We start from the raw sequence: 24,398 nt of genomic DNA on the forward strand, positions 1-24,398 counted from the left end.
TAGGCTCAGTTCCTCCCGATGCTGTGAGTAGTAAATTTGGGTCTAGATAGTATAAGACAATGAGTCTGTGCTAAGTGTGCGTCATATAGAAAAAATCCTGCAGCACACAGTGCATAATGAGAAAAAAAAATCTGCAACTGTGTTTTTGGTTTAACCCTTAAACGGTCCAAAGAGATTGACGTTCAAATTCGTAGTGCTACAAAAGTAGATCTACTTTTTTTTACATATTTTCAAATATAAAAAAAAATGTAGATAAAAGTTTTTTTTTACACGTTTTCAGATGTAAAACAAAAAAGATGATCTACATTTTTTTACATACTTTCAGATGTTGAAAAAACGTATATATATGTTTGGACCATTTAAGGGTTAAAACAGCAAATTTACTGTATATTTTTGTGTAGCTTTTTTTGGTTGTATTCTCAGTTTCTTGGTCCCAGTTAATAGAATGGAAGATGTATTGCAGAAATAGAGATGATTTTGGTTGGTTTTAGGACTAAAAATAGCTTGAAATTGAGCTCAGAGTAGAGGAAATGTTTGATTTTTGCTAATGTTCAAGAGTAAACAAACAGTTACGTGTCCAGTACACGTCAACTGGTGGGTCTAATGTGTGTTTATGAATGTGCTGATTTTATTTATAGAATATTACAAAACAGTACAATTTTTTGTGTGTGTGTGTGTGTGTGTGTGTGTGTGTGTGTGTGTGTGTGTGTGTGTGTGTGTGTGTGTGTGTGTGTGTGTGTGTGTGTGTGTGTGTGTGTGTGTGTGTGTCTGAATAAAAGAAAATCAAAATGGAATTCACATGTTAACCTGGAACTGTAACTAATATACGGGGGAAATGTTATTTTCGTGCCAGGAATGCCTGCATTGTTTATTCTGGACCCTATTTTGAATATGAAATTTTGAAATTTATATGAAATTGGCCAGATTACCAATTTTTGATCACTTTATTGGGTAGTAGAAATAGTTGATCGGGCAGTTTCTTGTCCTCATTCGATAAAATGAACCTAAAATAGGACTCGTAGTGGGCAAAATTGCTGATGCAGCAAAATTCATGAAAGCATAATTTCGTCACTTTTCTAACAAATTTTGTACTTTTTGTTTTATTACCTTCAGAAAAAGATTCTCAACCATTTTATAAGAAATGGTAGATTTTTTTTTTTTTAAATTCTTGGACGTTGTGGCCAAGTTTCAGATCAGGGGTCTGGACAATGAAAGGGGTTAATGTCTTTACTCTTAAAGATTTTTTCTCTGTAGATGTTTGCTTAGAAGTTTACCTATTATTTAGTAGTGATTTGTTTCGTTTATATAAGAGTAATATTATTCTTAGTGATGAAAGTGATGTATTGTGTTAGTACTTAATCTTTTAAATAATTTTGTGTTTTCATACAATTTTAAAGTATATTATTCAGATACGTATATTGTAACTTTCAATTACCTGGCAAAAATGTTTGACAAATAAAAGTGGTTTATGACAGTTTTTCTACTTAATTGAATCATACACAAATTTTGAAACTGCTGAGATTAAAATTAATTTACTTTATACTGTACTGTACTTATACAGAATATACATCCTAGTATAATTGTGAGCTTTAGCATCTCCAGTTTCATTTAAATGTAAGGACTAGCTGTACTAACTTAACTTTCATATAATATTACTATCATCACTCAACACTGCTAAGTCATATTCTAAGACCTCCCTTCTTCACTCTGATCAGATATGCTCCTAAATACCAGCTCAAGGTTTTAAATCTCTTTCCTATCTTTCCATAACTTTCACACACATTCTATGTCTTCAATTTCACTCTACATTGTCTTGCTCCCTTCTGAATTTTTCTCTTGCCGTCTAATTGATTATCCAAGTAACTTCACGGGAAAATATATTACTAGAAGGAACCCTATTTGAATACTAATGATTGTGGTAAGGAATTTAGGAGCTGTAATATTCTCATATCTTCAGAATCTCTAATATTGGTGGATATTTGAATTACAGTACAAGAATAGTTAAAATTTACTTATTATCTGAATTTTCTTTGTAATAAAGGAAGTGTTTATATTATACCACATGCTTGTACGGCCTGTAAAAACTGATAGTCAAGCTTTAACAGTATTGGTTCAACTGAAAGATATAATTTCAATGCTTAGTTGGCATAAATACACTTAAGACTTTGTTCAGAATATGACTGACAGTTAACCACTTGTTACTTTAGTGTTTATCATTAAATGTCTTAGTCATCTGTGACAGGCTTGTGGCTCTTCCCTTTTTCAACATCCTGAGGAAATCTTGACACAAGTGAATGCTTTGGATAATGATTTAAATATATTTTTTAAAAAAAAAGAGACCGTAATTCAGTATTTGTGGGTATTTGTCCCATTTATTTTTTATGGAATACTCCTGGTCATTTTCAAGTCTGGAGTTAAGTATATGTGCAGTTTGTATGCATTCATTCATTGTTTTTCAGTGATAGAATATCCTATTAATAATAATAGAATTAGTCTGATAAGTGCAAAGTTAACTTGGCTGAACAGTAAGCATAACTATTATTAAAGTAAATAATTTAGCTGATTTATTAATAATTATTCATTACTTGATAAATATACTTTAAAATGTGAAGTCATATATATATAAAATAATAAGGAAATTCTCCACCCAACAGGTATAAGTGAGTGTAAAGCAGCTTTGTATCAACATCTTAGTGAAGACACCACAGCTGTTAGTCATGGAGCTTTGGTTGGTGTGGTCATGCACTTTACTGACAATGGCTGCCATAGCCTCATGTACCAAGGACTACTACGAAGTACTTGGAGTGGAGAGAAATGCAGATGAGAAAGAAATAAAGAAAGCCTTCCGCAAGTTGGCTATTCAGTTCCATCCAGATAAAAATAAAGAGAAAGGTGCAGAAGAGAAATTCAGGGAGATTGCAGAAGGTGAGTGAGGGCAGTATAATGTTGAAAGTGCATGAAATGAAGATAGTTTAGTGCAGTTTTTAGCAAGTATGTATAAGTATTGTATACTGAGTCAATGGAAGGAATTTATTAATAGGTTTATTCATTGTTTATTGTTTCCAATTAGAAAGATATTTTTTTTTTATTAACACATCGGCCGTCTCCCACCAAGGCAGGGTGGCCCGAAAAAGAAAAACTTTCATCATTCACTCCATCACTGTCTTGCTAGAGGGATGCTTTACACTACAGTCATAAAGCTGCAACATTAATGCCCCTCCTTCAGAGTGCAAACACTACTTTCCATCTCCAGGACTCCAGTCTGGGCTGCCAGACTTGAGTCCTTCATTAATGTTTCTTTGATCACACTCCAACAGCATGTCAAGTATTAAAAACCATTTGTCTCCATTCACTCCTATCAAATATGCTCACGCATGCTTGATGGAAGTCCAAGCCCCTTGCACACAAAACCTCCAACCCTTGCTAGGCCGACCCCTACCTCACCTTCCCTCCACTACAGATTTATACACTTTCGAAGTCATTCTGTTTTGTTCCATTCTCTCTACATGTCCGAACCATCTCAACAACCCCTCCTCAGCCCTCTGGATAATAGTTTTGGTAATCCCACACCTTCTCCTAATTTCCAAACTACGAATTCTCTGCATTATATTCACACCACACATTGCCCTCAGACATGACATCTCCACTGCCTCCAGCCTTCCCCTCGTTGCAACATTCATCACCCATGCTTCACACCCATACAAGAGTGCTGTACAACTATACTCTCATATATTCCCCTCCTTGCTTCCATGGACAAAGTTCTTTGTCTCTACAGACTCCTAAGTGCACCACTCGCCCTTTTCCCCTTATCAGTTCTGTGATTCGCCTCATCCTTCATAGACCCATCTGCTGACACATCCACTCCTAAATATGTATCTGAATACATTCACCTCCTCCATACTTTCTCCCTCCAATCTGATATCCAGTCTTTCGTCACCTAATATTTTTGTTATCCTCATCACCTTATTCTTTCCTATATTCACTTTTAATTTTCTTCTTTTACATCCCCTTCCAAATTCATCCACCAATCTCTGCAACTTGTCTTCAGAATCTCCCAAAAGCACAGTGTCATCAGCAAAGAGGAACTGTGACAATTCCCACTTTGTGGGAGTATACATTATTATTATTATTATTATAATGTATACTATAATAATAATTATAATAATACAGCTTCGAAAAGCCATCACTAGATGGCAGTGAATACCACAACAATGTGGGAGTGGTTATGGCCGCCTCCACTTGTCACATAATGACATATTTTATTCATTCTAGAGTATATATCAGGTTTCTGTGTTACATATTTATATTGTTTATTATGTCATATTAGATGAATTGTGATAGATAAATAAGCCGTAGAGTTGATATTAGGGAAATTATTGAAGTACAGAATTCCGCTGGAATGGATTAATTCCACTTTAGTTAATTTAAATGAGGAAAATTGACTCCACAAACAAGCAAATCCAGATGTGAGCAAGGTCACAGAACAGATTAAACTCACAAGTAGAGGTTCCACTGTATACGTGTATGTTCTTCCCTTTTATAGTACGTGTAATTATAATTTTTCACTTTCAGCTTATGAAGTTCTCTCAGATGAAGATAAACGAAAAGAGTATGACATGGTAGGTCATGCTGGCTACACAAAGACTGGGGGAGGGGGAGAACGCCCTTTCAACCATGCCTTCCACTTCAATTTTGATGATCTCTTTGCTGAGTTTGACAACTTTCCTGGTTTTGGAGATAGCTTTTCAAGAGACTTCGTAAGTAGAATATAGTACATTCAGAGAGCTTGTAAAGATGCTTATATTGCTGTATTACTTGTCATGTTTATTTTGTATTTTTGTTAAGTCTTCATTGGTGTCATCAAAGCAATTATTTTCTGTAGTGTCCATGCATGTTTGGATGTGGGTTCCATGTTATATTTTTATATTATAGGTAATGTAGAAATATTTAGTACTTTCCCAATACACAGCATGTTACAGCATTGCTTGTATAAATACAGTACATAATCTAGTAGATATATGATAGTATTAGCCAAATTTGCTTTTACACATGCCAAGGTGTAGATAGTACAAAACTTGATCGTCTTCATGTGCAGTAGACTTCCATATAATACATGCATTCCTGAAAGTTTTTCTTGCATGTAATCAGTGTTAAGTGAACTGAAGAATGCATGTGGAAAAATAGGGTTATGTTCTTGGGAACTCTTGAGAGTCACGTAAGTTTACCTTAAACAATCTTTCTTGCATTAAATTTGGTCAGTACTGTTTGTTAATATTTTGATATACAGTGGAACCTCAGCTTACGAATGCCTCGCCATTTTTCTGGATACAAACAGTCACTTGGTCAATTTTTTTGCTTCTGAATACGAACGAAATTTCAGGATGCGAACTTTCCCCTCAAGGGAGGTTCCTTGGTGAGGGGCTCTTGAACTAGGGAATTGGATCTGTGCTCCAGTTCCCTAAATTAATAATAATAGTTTATTTAGTAGTAGTAGGTTGGTAGACAGCAACCATCCAGGGAGGTACTACCGTCCTGCCAAGTGAGTGTAAAACGAAAGCCTGTATTTGTTTTACTTGTTGGTAGGATTGCTGTTTTTTTTTTTTTTTTTCTGCTGTCTCATAAACAAGCAAGGTTTCAGGTACATTTTGCTACTTCTACTTACACTTAGGTCACACTACACATACATGTACAAGCATATATATACACACCCCTCTGGGTTTTCTGTTATTGTCTATCTGGTTCTTGTTTATTTCCTCTTATTTCCATTGGGAAGTGGAACAGAATTCTTCCTCCGTAAGCCATGCGTGTTGTAAGAGGCGACTAAAATGCCGGGGGCAAGGGGTTAGTAACCCCTTCTCTTGTATAAATTACTAAATTTTAAAAGAGAAACTTTCATTTTTCTTTTTGGGCCACCCTGCCTTGGTGGGATACAGCTGGTTTGTTGAAAAAAAAAAAAAAGTTCACTGAGTATACCTGGAAATGTGTACGGTAGGGTTAATATTGAAAGAATTAGAGGCAAGACAGAGTAGGATTTAGGATGAGCAAGGAGGTTTTAGAGTGAGTCGGGGATTTGTAGATCAAGTGAACAGTATTTAAATAAAGGTAGGGAAGTTTTCATTGCATTTATGGATTTAGAAAAGGCATGTGATAGTGGATAGGGGAACAATGTGGCAGATGTTGCAAGTATATGGAATAGGTAGTAAGTTAGTAAAGGCTGTAAAGAGTTTTTGTGAGGATAAGTGAGGCTCAGGTTAGGGTGAGAAGAAGAGAGGGAGATTACTTCCCGGTAAAAGTAGGTCTTAGATAGGGATGTGTAATGTCACCATGGTTGTTAAATATATTTATAGATGGGGTTGTAAAAGTAGTAAATGCTAGGGTGTTGGGGAGAGGGGTGGGATTAAATTACGGGGAATCAAATACAAAAAGGGGACGGTTACTTTTTGTTGATGATACTGTGCTTTTGGGAGATTTTAAAGAAAAGTTGCAAAGGTTAGTGGCCAAGTTTGGGAGGGTGTGTAAAGGTAGAAAGTTGAAAGTGAACATAGATAAGAGTAGGGTGATGAAGGTATCAAATGATTTAGATTAAGAAAAATTGGATATCACATTAGGGAGAGGGGGTATGGAAGAGGTGAATGTTTTCAGATATTTGGGAGTTGACCTGTCAGCGGATGGGTTTATGAAGGATGAAGTTAACCATGGAATTGATGAAGGAAAAAAGGTGAGTGGTGTGTTAAGGTATGTGTGGAGACAAAAAACATTATCTATGGAGGCAAAGAAGAGAATGTATGAAAGTGTAGTGGTACCAACTCTTGTACTGATGTGAAGCTTGGATTGTAAATGCTGCAACTAGGAGACGGTTGGGGGCAGTGGAGATATCCTGTCTAAGGGCAATGTGTGATGCAAATATTATGCAGAAAATTCGGAGTGTGGAAATTAGGAGAAGGTGTGGAGTTAATAAAAGCATTAATCAGAGGGCTGAAGAGGGGTTGTTGAGGTGGTTTGGTCATTTAGAAAGAATGGATCAAAGTAGAATAACATAGAGAGCGTGTAAATCTGTAGGGGAAGGAAGGCTGGGTAGGGGTCATCCTCAAAAAGGTTGGAGGGAGGGGGTAAAGGAGGTTTTGTGGGCGAGGGGGTCTGGACTTTCAGCAAGCACGCATGAGCGTGTTAGATAGGAGTGAATGGTGATGAATGGTTTTTGGTACCTGATGAGCTGTTGGAGTGTGAGCAGGGTAATGTTTAATGAAGGGATTCAGGGAAACTGGTTATTTCTATATAGCTGGACGTGAGTACTGGAAATGGGAAGTACAATGCCTGCAATTTAAAGGAGGGGTTTGGGATATTGACAGTTTGGAGGGATATGTTATATATCTTTATATATGCTTCTAAACTGTTGTATCTGGGCCTCCGAAAACAGTGATTGTATGAGTGAGGTGAAAGTGTTGAATGATGATGAAAGTATTTTCTTTTTGGGTCACCCTGCCGACTCGTTGGAAAAAAAAGAATTATTATAATAATACGTATGTACTATTAATAATAAATACACTGCAGCAGGCCTGCTGGCCCATACTAGGCAGGTCCTTCACAATCCATCCTGCTAGCAGAATATTTGCCCAACTCAATTTTCAATGCTACCCAAGCAATAATCTTTGATAATTCTATTTCTTTTAAATGTTGAAGAAGAAAGGGAGGTGGTAATTTCATGCACTGGTCAGGGAGGTATACCATCTTTTAGGAGTGAAGAAGAGCAGAATGTAAGTGTGGGGGAGGTACATGAGGCATTACGTAGAATGAAAGGGGGTAAAGCAGCTGGAACTAATGGGATCATGACAGAAATGTTAAAAGCAGGGGGGGGATATAGTGTTGGAGTGGTTGGTACTTTTGTTTAATAAATGTATGAAAGAGGGGAAGGTACCTTGGGATTGGCAGAGAGCATGTATAGTCCCTTTATATAAAGGAAAAGGGGACAAAAGAGACTAAAAATTATAGAGCAATAAGTTTACCGAGTATACCAGGAAAAGTGTACGGTAGGGTTATAATTGAAAGAATTAGAGGTAAGACAGAATGTAGGATTGCGGATGAGCAAGGAGGTTTCAGAGTGGGTAGGGGATGTGTAGATCAAGTGTTTACATTGAAGCATATATGTGAACAGTGTTTAGATAAAGGTAGGGAAGTTTTTATTGCATTTATGGATTTAGAAAAGGCATATGATAGAGTGGATAGAGGAGCAATGTGGCAGATGTTGCAAGTGTATGGAATAGGTGGTAAGTTATTAAATGCTGTAAAGAGTTTTTATGAGGATAGTGAGGCTCAGGTTAGGGTGTGTAGAAGAGAGGGAGACTACTTCCCGGTAAAAGTAGGTCTTAGACAGGGATGTGTAATGTCACCATGGTTGTTTAATATATTTATAGATGGGGTTGTAAAGGAAGTACGTAAATGCTAGGGTGTTCGGGAGAGGGGTGGGATTAAATTTTGGGGAATCAAATTCAAAATGGGAATTGACACAGTTACTTTTTGCTTATGATACTGTGCTTATGGGAGATTCTAAAGAAAAATTGCAAAGGTTAGTGGATGAGTTTGGGAATGTGTGTAAAGGTAGAAAATTGAAAGTGAACATAGAAAAGAGTAAGGTGATGAGGGTATCAAATGATTTAGATAAAGAAAAATTGGATATCAAATTGGGGAGGAGGAGTATGGAAGAAGTGAATGTTTTCAGATACTTGGGAGTTGATGTGTCGGCGGATGGATTTATGAAGGATGAGGTTAATCATAGAATTGATGAGGGAAAAAAGGTGAGTGGTGCATTGAGGTATATGTGGAGTCAAAAAACGTTATCTATGGAGGCAAAGAAGGGAATGTATGAAAGTATAGTAGTACCAACACTCTTATATGGGTGTGAAGCTTGGGTGGTAAATGCAGCAGCGAGGAGACGGTTGGAGGCAGTGGAGATGTCCTGTTTAAGGGCAATGTGTGGTGTAAATATTATGCAGAAAATTCGGAGTGTGGAAATTAGGAAAAGGTGTGGAGTTAATAAAAGTATTAGTCAGAGGGCAGAAGAGGGGTTGTTGAGGTGGTTTGGTCATTTAGAGAGAATGGATCAAAGTAGAATGACATGGAAAGCATATAAATCTATAGGGGAAGGAAGGCGGGGTAGGGGTCGTCCTCGAAAGGGTTGGAGAGAGGGGGTAAAGGAGGTTTTGTGGGCAAGGGGCTTGGACTTCCAGCAAGCGTGCGTGAGCGTGTTAGATAGGAGTGAATGGAGACGAATTGTACTTGGGACCTGACGATCTGTTGGAGTGTGAGCAGGGTAATATTTAGTGAAGGGGTTCAGGGAAACCGGTTATTTTCATATAGTCGGACTTGAGTCCTGGAAATGGGAAGTACAATGCCTGCACTTTAAAGGAGGGGTTTGGGATATTGGCAGTTTGGAGGGATATGTTGTGTATCTTTATACGTATATGCTTCTAAACTGTTGTATTCTGAGCACCTCTGCAAAAACAGTGATAATGTGTGTGTGTGGTGAAAGTGTTGAATGATGAAGAAGTATTTTCTTTTTGGGGATTTTTTCTTTTTTGGGTCACCCTTCCTCGGTGGGAGATGGCCGACTTGTTGAAAAAAAAAAATATATATACAGTGGTCCCTCGTTGTTCGTAATTAAACCGTTCCTGGAGCCGTTACTATAAACGAAATTTACGATTTACGAATCAATTTTCCCCATAAGAAATAATGTAAATACAATTAATCCGTTCCTGACACCCAGAAGTATTAAAACAAAAAAATTTTTAACATGAAATATACATGTAGTACATAAACAATATAATGGGAAATGATGAATGAAACATTAACAGCATAACACTTACCTGTATTGGAGATTCTTCTTAGTGTATGGGAGACTGGAGGAGGAGAGAGAGTGGATTGTTTATAGTTTGGAAGGGGAATCCCCTTCCATCCACACCTCAGGTACCATTTGCTTTTCTGGGGTTGCTTCTCTTCTCTGTTTCTTAATGCCACTAGGACCACCTTGAGAGTCACTGGAGTCCTGTCTCAAAATAACTGTGGAGAGAGCTCTGTTTCTGGCATCTCTTTAACACTTCCCTAAAATGGCCCAAGACTGTGTCACTGTACATGTTGCCAACCTGGCTTGCAACAACCTTGTTAGGGTGATGTTTCTCCATAAAGCTTTCCATCTTAACCCACATAGTAAAAATCTTGAATTTCTGAAGAAGGCACCTTCTTCCATCTCTCTTCCTCCTCTGCAGCAAGATTCTGAGCTGCGATGTGTTGCTCTTCCTGCTGAAACTCTTGCAGCTCCTCAGTGGTGAGCTCTTCATTGTGGTCTCCCACCAATTCTTCCACATCCTCTAAACTCACATCCAACCCCATGGAACTCCCCAGTGCCACAATTGATTTTACAACAGACATAGGCTCATTAGGGTCAGTCCCAAATCCTTCAAAATCCCTCTTGTCGACACAATCTGGCCACAATTTTCTCCAGGCAGAGTTCAAAGTCCTGGTAGTCACTCCCTCCCAAGGCATACCTGTAAGGTTTATGCAGTGGAGGATGCTGAAGTGTTCTCTCCAAAATTCCCTTAGGGTCAAGTGAGTGTCTGTGGTCACAGTCAAGCACCTGTGAAACATTGCTTTTGTGTAGAGTTTTTTAAAGTTTGCAATAACCTGCTGGTCCATGGGTTGGAGGAGAGGAGTGGTATTCAGGGGCAAGAACTTTACTGTGATGAACCCAAACTCCTCGAAAATTAGGTCATCCAAGTTTGGAGGATGAGCAGGTGCATTGTCCATTACTAGCACGCACTTGAGATCCAATTTCTTTTCCAGGAGATACTCCTTCACACTAGGGCCAAACACTTCATTGAACCACTCGACGAAAATTTCCCTTGTGACCCATGCCTTACTATTAGATTTCCAAAACACACACAATTTACTCTTCATAACATTGTTTTTCCTGAACACACTGGGATTTTCAGAATGGTACACTAGTAATGGCTTCACTTTGAAATCCCCACTAGCATTAGTGCAGAACATTAGCATCAGCCTGTCTTTCATAGGCTTATGTCCTGGCATTGCCTTTTCCTCTTGTGTAATGAAGGTCCTCTTTGGCATTTTCTTCCAAAAGAGGCCTGTTTCGTCACAGTTGAACACTTGTTCAGGTTTCAGTCCTTCAGCCTCTATGTACTCCTGGAATTCATGCACATATTTTTCAGCCGCCTTGTGGTCCGAACTGGCAGCCTCACCATGCCTTACCACACTGTGTATGCCAGTACGGTTCTTAAATCTCTCAAACCAGCCTTTGCTGGCCTTAAATCCACTCACTTCACCAATATTTACCTGGAGTTTACCTGGAGAGAGTTCCGGGGGTCAACGCCCCCGCGGCCCGGTCTGAGACCAGGCAATTTCTTTACCAAATCTTCATGCAACTGCCTAGCCTTTTCACAAATAAACGAAGTCATAAGAGTATCTCCTGCTAATTGTTTCTCATTTATCCACACCAATAATAACTTCTCAACCTCTTCCAGTACTGGTGATCTCATTTTTGTCAGTATAGTTACTCCCTTTGCAACAACAGCATCCTTTATTTCATTTTTCTTGGCCACTATGGAACATAAGGTTGTGTAGGGTTTCTTATACATCCTCTGACAGTTCGGCCACACTTGTACCACTTTCATATTGTTCAGTGATGGTTTTCTTAAATTCAATCGTATTTCTCACCTTCTTTACCACAGGCTTGGCACTAGGAGCTTTCTTTGGAGCCATGGTAGCTTATTTAGTACTTCTTTCTTTCTTTCTTTCAACACACCGGCCGTATCCCACCGAGGCGGGGTGGCCCAAAAGGAAAAACAAAAGTTTCTCCTTTTACATTTAGTAATATATACAGCAGAAGGGGTTACTAGCCCCTTGCTCCCAGCATTTTAGTCGCCTCTTACAACACGCATGGCTTACGGAGGAAGAATTCTGTTCCACTTCCCCATGGTACTTGCAAGCACTAAAATAAATGGAATATTATGAAATATTTCGCTGGAGGGGACCTTCGCTCACTGGTAAACAATGCCAGACTGGCTGCCGCCCTGGCCCACGCCGTGTGTACGCGTCCCGGACGAACTACGACTCGCGAGTCAACCTATGAAAAGAGTCCTTGTTTATACGAAAATACCCCTATGATTGGCGAATTTTACGATTGCCGGGAACTACGAAAATCGGGGGACCACTGTGTGTGTGTGTATGTGTGTGTGTGTGTGTGTGTGTGTGTGTGTGTGTGTGTGTGTGTGTGTGTGTGTGTGTGTGTGTGTGTGTGTGTGTGTGTGTGTGTGTGTGTGTGTGTGTGTGTGTGTGTGTGTGTTTGTGTGTGTGTGTGTGTGTGTATGTATGTATGTATGTATGTATGTATATATATATATATATATATATATATATATATATATATATATATATATATATATATATATATATATATATATATATATATATATATATATATATTATACACACATACATACATACTGTGCACACTCGCTGCACAGACCCATTCTCATATCTAGACCAAAATTTACTACTCAAAGCATATTTGGGTAAGCTGTGCTTAAAATTTAGATCTACACGAGTGACACTGCTGTTAATGATGTTGATCTACATGGGAGACAGTGAAAGGGTAAATGCTGCAGCAAGGAGGAGACTGAAGGCAGTGATATCTTTGAGAGCAATATGTAGTTTGAATGTTAGGCAGAGATTTTGGAGAAGGGAGATTAGAAGACAGTGTGGGATTACTAAAAAATATAATGCAGAGAGCTGAGAGTGGTTGAAGTGGTTTGGGTATATAGAGAGGATGGAGGAAAATAGGATGACTAAGAGGGTATGGAAGGGAGGGGTAGGAGTATTCCCCCCCCTTTTTTTTTTTTTAACCCTTTCAGGGTCCGTCCCGTAGATCTACGGCTTTATGTTCAGGGTCCAAACCGTAGATCTACGCCATGAGCTCAGCTCACTCTGATAAACTGTGAGTGGTACATTTGGGCCTAGATATGAGAGAATACATCTATGTGGTATGTGTGCACCACATAAAACAGATCCTGCAGCACACTGTGTATAATGAGAGAAAAAAAATGAAATCATGATTTTTCGATTAAAACAGCAACTTTGCAGTGTTTTTTCGTATGTTTTTTATAGTTGTATTTGCGATTTCTTGGTCTCATTTGATAGAATGGAAGACATATTACAGAAATAGAGATGATTTTGATTGGTTTTAGCACTGGAAATGGCTTGAAACTGAGCTCAAAGTAGCAGAAATGTTAAATTTTTGCCGATATTCAAGAGTAAACAAACGACCTCACACGTCTAATACACGTCAGCTGGTGGGTCTAATATACATTCACAAATATGGTGATGATATTTATACAATTATTATAGTATTGCATAACAGTAAATCTTCTATTTTTTGGTGTGAATAAAAATTCATTATGTGAATAAAAAATCAAAATGGAATTTATTTGTAAAGCCTCAAAACATAACTAATGAACAGAGGAAATGTTAGTTTAGTGCCAGGAATGCCTACATTGTTCATTCTGGACCCTATTTTGAAATTAGAATATTTTGAACTTTGTGTTAAATTGGCCAAATTAACAATTTCCAATCACTTTATTTTGTAGTTGAAACAGTTGACTTGGCGATTTCTTGTGCTCAATCGATAGAATAGAAGTAATACTAGTGAAATAGCTAAGAATTTGGTTGATTGGAATAATGTAATTGGCCTAAAATGGGAGTCAAAGTCGGCAAAATCGCCGATTCGTAAATATCGCTGACACATCAAAATTCGCGAGAGCATAATTTCGTCAATTTTCCACCAAATTTCGTACTTTTTGTTTTATTACCTTCACAAAAAGATTCTCTACGATTTCATAAGAAAAAATAACAAATTTTTTTTTTTTAAATTCTTGGACACTGGTGCGTGACTCCAGATTTGGGCCTTGGACCCTGAAAGGGTTAAGGGGGGGAATGGGGAGATTTTGAACATCCAACAGACTTGTATGGCCATGTTAGATCAAAGTGGTTTCAGTAACTTGATATGCAGCTGGAGTGTGAGCAAGGTAACATGAAGGGATTCCAGAAAAATCAGTTAGATGGATCTCAGTCCTAGAGGTGGGAGGTACTCTTAACCTAATTTCAGGGTCGTGACACTTGCTCTCAGGTCAGAAAATTAAAAAAAAAAAAAAATAAAAAAAAAAAAAAAAAAAAAAAGAAGGTTGTTTTTATGAAATGTTAGAGAATCTTTTTCTGAAGGTAATAAAACAAAAGGTACAAAATTTGATGGAAAACTGACAAAATTATGCTTTCATGAATTTTGCTGTCGGCGATATTTATACATCAGCGATTTCTTCCACTTTGAGTTCAATTTTAATGCCAGTTCCAGTTGACCAAATTCTTAGCTATTTCACTATTATGCCTTCCATTCTATCAATTGAGTACAGGAAACTGCCTATTCAACTATTAAAACTACCCAGTAAAGTGATCAGAAATTAGTAATTTGGCCAGTTTCACACAAAATTCAAGAAAGTTCAGTTTCAAAATAGGGCCCAAACATTCCTGGCACTAAAATAACATTTTCCCTGTTTATTAGTCATGTCCCCAGGCCTCTCCTATAATATGTTTGCTTTCCATTTTGAAGTTTTAGTTACACAAAAAATAGAATATTTACTGTTATGCAGACGGCTACATTATTGTAGTAGTAACTGTATAAATGTCATTGCATTCATAAAGGCGTATTAGTAGCCAGATGGATGCATATTGGACAAATGATGTTTGTGTACTCTGGAATACGTATTGGCAAAAATTGAACATTTCTGCTTTTTTTTAGGTCAATTTCAAGCTACTTTCAGGTGTGAAACCAATCAAAATCATGTCTATTTCTGTAGTATATCTTCCATTCTATCAAATGAGACCAAGAAACTGAGAATAGAACCATGAAAACCATGTACTGCAAATTCGCCGTTTTAATCCAAAAACTGTCGCATTATTTTCCCATTATGCACTGCGTGCTGCAGGACTTTTTTTTATGTGGTGCACACTTACTGCAAAGACCCATTCTCTCATGTATAGGCCCAAATTTACTGCTCACAGCTTATCTGAGTGAACCGAGCTTGTGGCATAGTACTACAGGACCGACTTGGCCTTGAAATTCGTAGAACAACAGGACCCACCCTTGATGAGTTAAGATAGAAGTTTGAGGATGATGTAATTCAGTAGATCATGTTAACTGTGATGTCACCACACTTTTAACCCTTTCACTGTCTGTCATATTAGTACAACTTACAAGCCAGTGATGGTGCTGTATTAATACATGAAAATTCTAGTAACTTCAAATCTAGCAGGAGAAAGCTGGTAGACCTACATGTAAGAGAATGGGTCTGCGTGGTCAGTGTGCGCAGTATAAAAAAAAATCCTGCAGCACACAGTGCATAATGAGAAAAAAAACTGACCATGTTTTTGGTTTAAAATGCTGACTTTGAGGTGCATTTCCATATGGTGTTTATGGTTGTATTCTCATTTTCTTGGTCTCATTTGATAATATGAAAGATTTATTACAGAAATACAGATGAAGATGATTTTGATTGGTTTCACGATGAAAAGTATCTTGAAATTGAGTTCAAATTAGCAGAAATGTTTGAATTTTGCTGATGTTCAGGAGTAAACAAATGACGTCACCATCCAATGTGTGTCCAACTGGCCGGTTGAATACGCAATCATGAATGGGTTGACATTATTTATGTAAGTATTACAATAATGCAGTAGTCTGCATAACAGTAAATCTTCTGTTCTTTGTGTGAATAAAAATTCAAAATGGAAAGCAAGAGTAATAAGAGGGGCACGGAGACGTGACTGATGAACAGAGAAAAATTTTATTTTAGTGCCAGGAATGTCTGCATTGTTTGTTCTGGACCTTATTTTGAAATTGGCATCTTTTGAAATTTGTGTGAAATTGGCCAAATTGCCAATTTCTGACCACTTTATTGGGTAGTTGAAATCAGTAAATGGGTTGTTTCTTGTACTCAATCGATTGAAAAAAATTGAGTTCTAGCGAAATAGCTATGAGTTTGGTCAACTAGAACAATGGAGTTGGCCAAAAATAAGGCTCAAAGTGGACAAAATCACCGATGTGTATATGTCGCCAAGACCACTAACTTAGCGAGAGTGTAATTCCGTAAGTTTTACATCAATTTTCAAACTTTTGGTGTAATTACCATCGGTGTAAGATTATCATTTCACAAGTTTTTTTTTTTTTTTTTTTTTTTTTTTTTTTTTTTAAATTCTTCAACACCGAAAGCAAGTGTGTAAGCTGGGGTCTTGACAGTGAAAGGATTAACAAGACAGCAATTGAATGTTTTATGTTTATGGGGTCACCTAAAAGCCTGGTCCACAGCTGGGCTACAGGAGTAAGAAAACTTTTTTGAAACACATCAAACTTACATCTGAAGTAAGAGATGAATGTGTTTAAAAAAAAAAAAAAGGAATTGTATCAATTACATTCACAGCCAGGAAAACCTGGTCTGTATAAGCATGGTCAAGGCATGTAATGTGCTCAGACAATGGCAAACATCTCTTGCATGTGATATACCATTTTCTTAGCCTTGTGCATGATGCATTTACTGGTTGTAGAAGTATGTGGTATAGCTGATAAAACTTGTTTCCTAGTCATGATGTTTAAAATACAAACTGCATGTGCTGCTTAATTAATGAATATAAAGTTGTGCATTTGATGCGGATAAAACTTATGGTGCTTCATCTGCTGTTAACCATATGCTTTTGTTTAGCAATTATTACTAACTTAACATTGGCCTTAATAATCCATTTATTACCATTAAGAAAATTTATAAACAAGGAAAGTCTTTAAACTAGGCTAAAAAAAAAAAAGTAAAGTAAGCAATGATAGTATTGTATCCACACTTTACACTTAAGATACATGTTTAAAATTAATTAACCAATTCACCAACTAGGTAGCTATCAGTACTCTAGCTAGAGTTTACTATTGCTGTGTTGGTGTGTGCTTTGTAAAAACCTGCATTGTGGTAATATTGGGCCCCATGCTAACTTCCTTAGTATATAGAAATATACCTAGTTGGATAAATCTTTAAGCCAGTATGGTATAGTGGTTGGTTCACTATCCTAGCTTTAGGACTTCTTTGGGCCAGTATGGTATAGTGGTTGGTTCACTATCCTCCTAGCTTTAGGACCTCATTGGGCCAGTATGGTACAGTGGTTGGTTCACTATCCTCCTAGCTTTAGGACTTCATTGGGCCAGTATGGTACAGTGGTTGGTTCACTATCCTCCTAGCTTTAGGACTTCATTGGGCCAGTATGGTACAATGGTTGGTTCACTATCCTCCTAGCTTTAGGACTTCATTGGGCCAGTATGGTACAGTGGTTGGTTCACTATCCTCCTAGCTTTAGGACTTCATTGGGCCAGTATGGTACAGTGGTTGGTTCACTATCCTCCTAGCTTTAGGACTTCATTGGGCCAGTATGGTACAGTGGTTGGTTCACTATCCTCCTAGCTTTAGGACTTTGTTAGGCCAGTACAGTACAGTGGTTGGTTCACTACCCTCCTGGCTTTAGGACTGACATGTCGTGGGTTAAAATTTCATCTGCTCTGAGTTACAAATTGGCTGTTTGGGTTAATCAGACAAGTAATGGAGACTGAAAACATTAAAAATGTCCTTGTTTGCTAACAGATGACATAATTATCATATACGGCATAAGATCGTAAAAGAATGCTAAAAGAGTAATTCTCTGTCGGTGGAGGACAAGTGGCTTTAACTTACAAAATGGTTTCTAAAGAACCCTAAAAAAAAAAAACTGTTGTGGAACTTAGAAACAGTATAAAAGATGAGATAATCAGTGCTTCATCCTCTGGAAATGTAATATATTTTTTTTTCTCAAGCCAGATGAGTAACATTATAAATGAAGTAGCATTTATGAAAGCTCTAGTAGGTAAAGAAAAAATCTATACTGATAATAGGAATAAAAAATGTATGGAACATGTAAATGTTTATTAAGCAATATTTATTATTGAATTGGAGAGCAAAGAATTTGATAGAATAAACAAGGGATTGCACAGTATGCTGAAAGAACACTTGAAAATGACCATGGGAAGTTACAAAAAGAAAAAAAAAAGTAATTGTGGATTTCAGTTAAAAAGAAATTAAGCAAAACATGGTGCTGCAATGGTAAACAAATGATTAACCAACTTCTAAAAGTAATGACTGGATTTCTATGAATCTGAACACTAAAGAAAATACTAATGAGACAGCAACACACCATTGGTGCTCAGCTGACTGAAAATTTACTAAGAAAATAGGAAGAAATTCAAATATTAAAATTATTTAAATATGCCTAGAAATAACCTATGTTACAGCGTATGACTTAGTGAAGGAAAAGAACACAGTATTTGACAAACAGGAGTGCATAATAATAAATTCAAATATTAAAATTATTTAAATATGCCTAGAAATAACCTATGTTACAGCGTATGACTTAGTGAAGGAAAAGAACACGACAAACAAATTAAATTTTAAGGAAAATATTTTGATGTAACAGTATTTGACTCGGAACTTTCTTTGGCCCCATGGTGGCTTATTTAGCAGTTGCATTCAATAAACAAGCACAAAAAACAATGGATTATTGCAAAATGTTTCGTATGAATGTGCAGGGTAATGTTCACTCAACTAGAAACAAAGCCAGACTGACTCAGAATGTGTACGTGGGATGGTTTGTGGGCATGGGCAGGTGGACACGTTTGGCACGGCGGACGAAAACCGAGGTGATGAACGAAAACTGGGGCAATATTTCGATGAAAAAAGTCGTCAAAAACTGAATTCGACAAAAACCAGGGCAAACGAAAACTGAAGTTCCACTGTAAAAGAGAAATTTGTACAGTATACTGTACTTTCAACTCTCAGTGAAGAGTCAGATAATTGGATGGGGATATGAAAAACTATGATCACATTTTAAATACTTGTGAATAAGGTTGTAAATATTCAGACATAGTGCTGTTACATTATGGCTAAAAGGATAACAACAAAAAAAATTAAACAGGAAGATAGCACAAAAAACTTTCATGAGCTGATAAAGACATGATCTCATGGAAGATAAAAGTATATGATGAAATTAGAAGATTTCTGATCACCATAAACAAAGCTATAATTGCTAACATTAGGAGAAATATGCTTAAAGAATATACTAGAATTTTTTTTTAATGGATCATATTCCATTGTTCTGCCATTGAAAGGAGCTAATTATTGGTTAGGTTAGGAAATGGCTACAAATTTTATGGTACATTAAATATTGAAAACTGACCACTGTAAGCTTAGCTACAAGAAACCATGGTACAGGTGGGAATTGAACTCTCAGTAAGCGAGTGGTAGAACTCCAGGCCAGTGCGTAAACCACTGAACCAGCTGGCTACATTAAAATTCACCCAAGTAGGGTATATTTATACACCATAGGGAGATTATAAATGGTATATAAATTTACCTAGTTGGATGAATCTTATTGTAGCCAGCTGGCCCAGTGGCTTACATGCTGGCCTGGAGATTTGAGACTCGCTTGCTGTAAATTTAAGCCCTACCTGTTCAGTGGTTTGTTTGCAATCGTGTCATCATGATTTCGTGAGTTGTAGCTACAAGAAGTAAAACTTATTAAGTATGTCGTTTCTCTATTAGTTGTTTGTGGTATCAAGGTTGAAAGGAAGAGGGTATAAAACATACTGATTTGGTGTCAGTACCTGAATTACAGAAAATTGATATTTGTAAAAATGTTAAATTTTCTTTATTAGGGTGGAGTACAGGTATGAAGTTTTTTAAAACAAATTTAACTATTTTAACTGATTCCGAACCCTCCAAATAAAAGTATTCTGGATTCAAATATAAAGCTAAATAGTATTTTAATTGAAAAAAAATATTACTCTGACCTCAAGTATTTTGTTTAAACAAATGAAAGCTTTTTCTTGTTTGAAAGATCACCTAGTATTACAGTATGTAGCTTAGCTTTTAAACTGAGAATTGAGAACCCACACTCCACACATGCAGGATGATGGCTTTATGGATATGGAAGACTTCTTTGGTGGTAGTTTTGGTGGTAACCACTTTGGCTCCCATGATTCATTCTTTGGGGGTGGCCACTTCCAGCATGCAGACCACATACGGAGACACCGCGAGGCTCATCAGCGAGCACACCAGCAACGGCATTATCAGCAGCATCATGGCCACTTCCAACAGGGAACCCATGCTCAAAGTGGTGCATCTGGTGGGAGGACCTGCAGGACTGTTACCCAGAGGGTTGGCAACATGGTCACTACATATACCACTTGCAGCTAACTATTTAATTTCCTTAAATTAAAACTGTCTTCTTACTACTTGGTATTGTAACCTTGTAACTGTATCATACTTGTCAAGTGTGAGGTAGTGTGGTTAAACTTCATTTCAACATGTCTGCAATAAATTTATCTGTGAATGATTAGCATAGTCATGCCAATCTTAGGTGTTAAGCAGTACACATTTGGTACGAAATGCCAAGCTGTTTTGGCAACTCTACAGTTTTGAAGAAAATTTCCAATGTAGCTTCAGATTTACTTCAAACTTGTCATGTTTAACAGTGTCATGCCTGATTCTTCTGCATGATATTACTTCAAACATCTTTTCATAATAGTTCCTGCTTTAATAGTTAGTATTAGTAGAGATAAGAAATAGCTGTGAAGTGAATAACTGTAGAAGAAATAAAGTTAACTAATTTAAAGTAAAAGGGTTAATTGTTAGTACTTGAAAATAAATGTCACAGTTTGAATGGTAAAGAAATAGTGCCTGAATATTAATGACTTTAGATTGTAATATGATTGTTAGGGATATGCAGAAGTTCTTAATGTATGTTGTTATTTATGACTATATCTTAGAGATGTGCAGAGTACAATAAATACATTTGTAATTACCATATTATCATATAGTAGTTGTCTCCCCCATCTTCTAATAACATGTTCATTTTTCCACTATAATCTACCTTGTCCATAATTACTATCGTATTTGCTTTGTCTGTTTAGTAAGGCAAAGTCCAGGATCTTTACATAATTCGTGGTATAACTTAACAAATCTTTGAGGACAATTGTGTTGTAGAGGTCTGAGCTTTGCTCAGACCACAACAACACAATCATTATTTTATACCATGAATTGTGGAAAGATCCTAGACTTCACCTTATGCAACAGACATAGCAAATACGATAGTAACTATGGACAAGGTAGATTATAGTGGAAAAATGAACATGTTATTAGAAGACAGGGGAACTTACGTGCCCCCTAAGGGATGGAGGGCTTTCATTGCTTTTCAAGAGAATAATTTAATATGTCATTGTGCTTGATTTTATAGATCATTCACTTTTAAATAATGTTAGATAAAAGATGAATGTTTTTTCTTGATATTTGGAATTGGGACTGAAAAGTTTTTAGTTTAATACTGGAAGTCTGAATTATGATTTGGGCTTGAATGTAATTTTGTTTAACACTCCAGTAACACCATATAAGAAAGATGTTTTCACCCAGATTTGTTCAGTTCATTTTTTTTTTTTTTTTGACACCCACTTTAAGTGTGGTCATTGACTCTACTTGCCTGAAATACAAATGGAAGGGTAAATATCCCTTTTCCAAGATGGATATACAAATATTTTCTAATTGTAAATGGTAATGAATAAACGTGTAAGTAAGAATGCACTAGTATATAATAGCATGTTTGATGGCTAGGGGAATGGTTTATGGAATGTTACTTTGTAATAACTCTGGGACTAGTCAGTAGCTTAGTCAGGTTAAGATTTAAGACAAATTATTTCGGACTTGAAGTTATTTGTTCCTTTTAGTTTTAAAGCTGATTTATTAGTGATGAAAGTCCAGTTTATTATAAGCTACTAATATATATCTTTCATTATACATATTACTATTGTTTCTTTGTAAAATAATTTTTCTCTTCATTTTCTTAGAAAAGACAAATTCTTGGGTTACTGTAAATTTTGTGTGTACATGTAAGAGATGATAGGAGAATTGCATTTAGCTGATGTAGCTTTCATAAAGACTACATCTGAAATCCTTATTAAATATAAACTAACTTAACCAAAACCGAGAATGGCACAAATAAATTTGCATGGAGACAAAGCCAGTGTTCATTAGTACTGTATATTGTGTTTGAGTCTCTGATTCAGTTCCTCTTTAGTAGACTAAACAATTAGAAGCAGCAGCTTGTGTAGAACAAGACAATTGACCAAAGTCAGTTGCAGGAACAAGCGTCTTCAGGGAAAAGGTGGTTATTGAATTGGGTCACTACTTGTATTGGATTTGAGAATAAAGTTTTGACTAAAGCATAGCTACCTCGAGGATTTTTTGCATACATTACATACAATTTATTTTTTATATAACTTTGTCAAAAAGGGTAACTTGCTGTAGCAAAGGGGTCTCTATTAAAGAGGTTAGACATTTTGTCCTTTTCCTCAGATTGAATTTAAATGCCCCAATTCTCCCTTCTTTGGTGTGAGTGATGGTGAAAGTGTTGAATGATGAAAGTTTTTTTGGGAAATAAGTGATATAAAATACTGACAGAATGGAAATATAAACACATGAGCACTATAATGTGATCCTTTATTGACAATGTTTCACCCACTCAGTGGGCTTTATCAAGTCACAAACAGATCTACCTAGGTGAAACATACGTCACGTGTAGCTTTCTCTACCTGACCCAGCATTCTCACCCTATATATGCTCGCGTATGTTTCGCCCATGTAGATCTGTTTGCGACTTGATAAAGCCCACTGCGTGGGCAAAACATTGTCAATAAAGGATCACATTATACTGCTCAAATGTTTGTTTCCATACGTTTTTTTTTTTTTTGTGTGGGGGGGTGGTTCTTTTTTGGGTCACCCTGCCTTGGTGGGAAATGGCCAATGTTTTTAAAGAAAAAAATAAAGGAATTAGCAGTTTAGTGTCAGTTACCATTGTGTTGATTATATTTTTCTTTTTGGCTCTTGCTTGGCTCTTCTGCTCCTAACTTAGGTTAAGAGTCTTGTCATCTATTAGCTCTTTCTTGCATTCTTTAATCCTGAAGAGGGCCTTAGTGTGACATTGATATATGCAGTACTTAAAATTGTTTAGTCTCCATGTAAATTGTGGCTCTAACCATTGTTAATTATATTTGTTTAGAAATCTGAGAGAGTAACTTGGAAACATCTATTGCGTGATAAATATGTGTAAAATTTTATGGTGATGGATTTTTGTTTCCCATGTCTGTGATATATCTTTAGTATCCTTTGTGGAATTTGAATGTTTAAATATACATATTGAAAAAATCATTGTATATATTGAAAATAAAAAATACATATTTTTATATATACATGTCTTTCACTTAATTATCTAATGTCTTAATGAATGTTCTATGATGCATAATGAGGAAATACAGGTAAGTGTTTTCCTTTCAATATAATTGATTTGTGAACTCTCTTGCAGCCTGGTTGATGCTAGTTAATATTACTGAAAGCTACCCTCAATCTTAAAGACCTTTATACCTTACCATTGATATAACTTTGAAGAGTGGAAGTAAATAGTATAAAATACTGACACGATGGAAAAATAAACACACAAGCAGTATAATGTGATCCTCTATTGACAGTGTTTAGCCCAGACAGTGGACTTCATCAAATCACAGGTAAATACTTACGTACCTGGGTGAATGGTACATGAGTATTTATAGGATGGAGTCAGGTGGAGAATGCTGGGTAGGTTGGATCTGAACCTGCATGTGACAATCTTCCAAGTAAGGTGATAGAGGCTAGGACCTTGGGTAGCTTTTAAAAAAAAAAAAAAAAAAGAGATTGGACAAGTATGTATATGAGTAGACCTGCAGTGTTCCTCCATTCTTATGTTCTTATGTGGGATAGCAATGAAGAAGTTTCTTGGCAAGGAGTTCATCTATGTAATAGAAGCCATTGTTTTGGTTGAAGTTGTTGGATATGCAGATAAGTGATGATTACAGGATTCTGTGGTATTGAGTGTTTTCTTCTCTGGCGATAAGTCTTACATTTCTGTAGTTGATTAAATGGTTGTGTGAATTTCAGTGTTGAATACAGGCATTACTTAAATCGTCCAATCTGCCTGCGTACTGGTGTTCTGAAATACGTGTTTGGAGGTCTCTGGATGTTTTGCCCACACATAATTTGCTGCAGTCATTACATGGGATTATGTATACTCCTGCAAAAGATTGAAGCTTGTCCAAAAAAAAAGGAAAAAAAAAAAAAAATTTTTTTTTGGGTTGGCCGGGTTTTTCCCCCCCCCAAAAGGGGGCCCCCCCTTTCCAAATTTTTTTTTTTCCAAATTAAA

The 24,398-nt window shown here is 36.7% G+C and overlaps 1 protein-coding gene across 4 annotated transcripts in view; it reads left to right on the plus strand.

Moving 5' to 3' along the window:
* The window catches only part of LOC128684228 (dnaJ homolog subfamily B member 9), a 49,976-nt gene extending 26,563 nt beyond the window's left edge, over positions 1–23,413 (plus strand). For 3 of the 4 annotated variants that reach the window (XM_070094185.1, XM_070094167.1, XM_070094177.1), the window contains 3 exons: positions 2,655–2,925; positions 4,573–4,757; positions 20,085–23,413. In XM_070094185.1, the coding sequence (XP_069950286.1) occupies positions 2,718–2,925; positions 4,573–4,757; positions 20,085–20,372 (681 nt within the window). In that variant the 5' untranslated portion in view covers positions 2,655–2,717 and the 3' untranslated portion in view covers positions 20,373–23,413. The remainder of the gene's footprint in view (positions 1–2,654; positions 2,926–4,572; positions 4,758–20,084) is intronic. The other variant, XM_070094193.1, reaches the window with a different exon arrangement.
* The last annotated feature ends 985 nt before the right edge of the window (positions 23,414–24,398 follow it).

This window comes from Cherax quadricarinatus, chromosome 4 (assembly GCF_038502225.1).
Source record: "Cherax quadricarinatus isolate ZL_2023a chromosome 4, ASM3850222v1, whole genome shotgun sequence".
In the NCBI taxonomy this organism is placed as follows: domain Eukaryota; kingdom Metazoa; phylum Arthropoda; class Malacostraca; order Decapoda; family Parastacidae; genus Cherax; species Cherax quadricarinatus.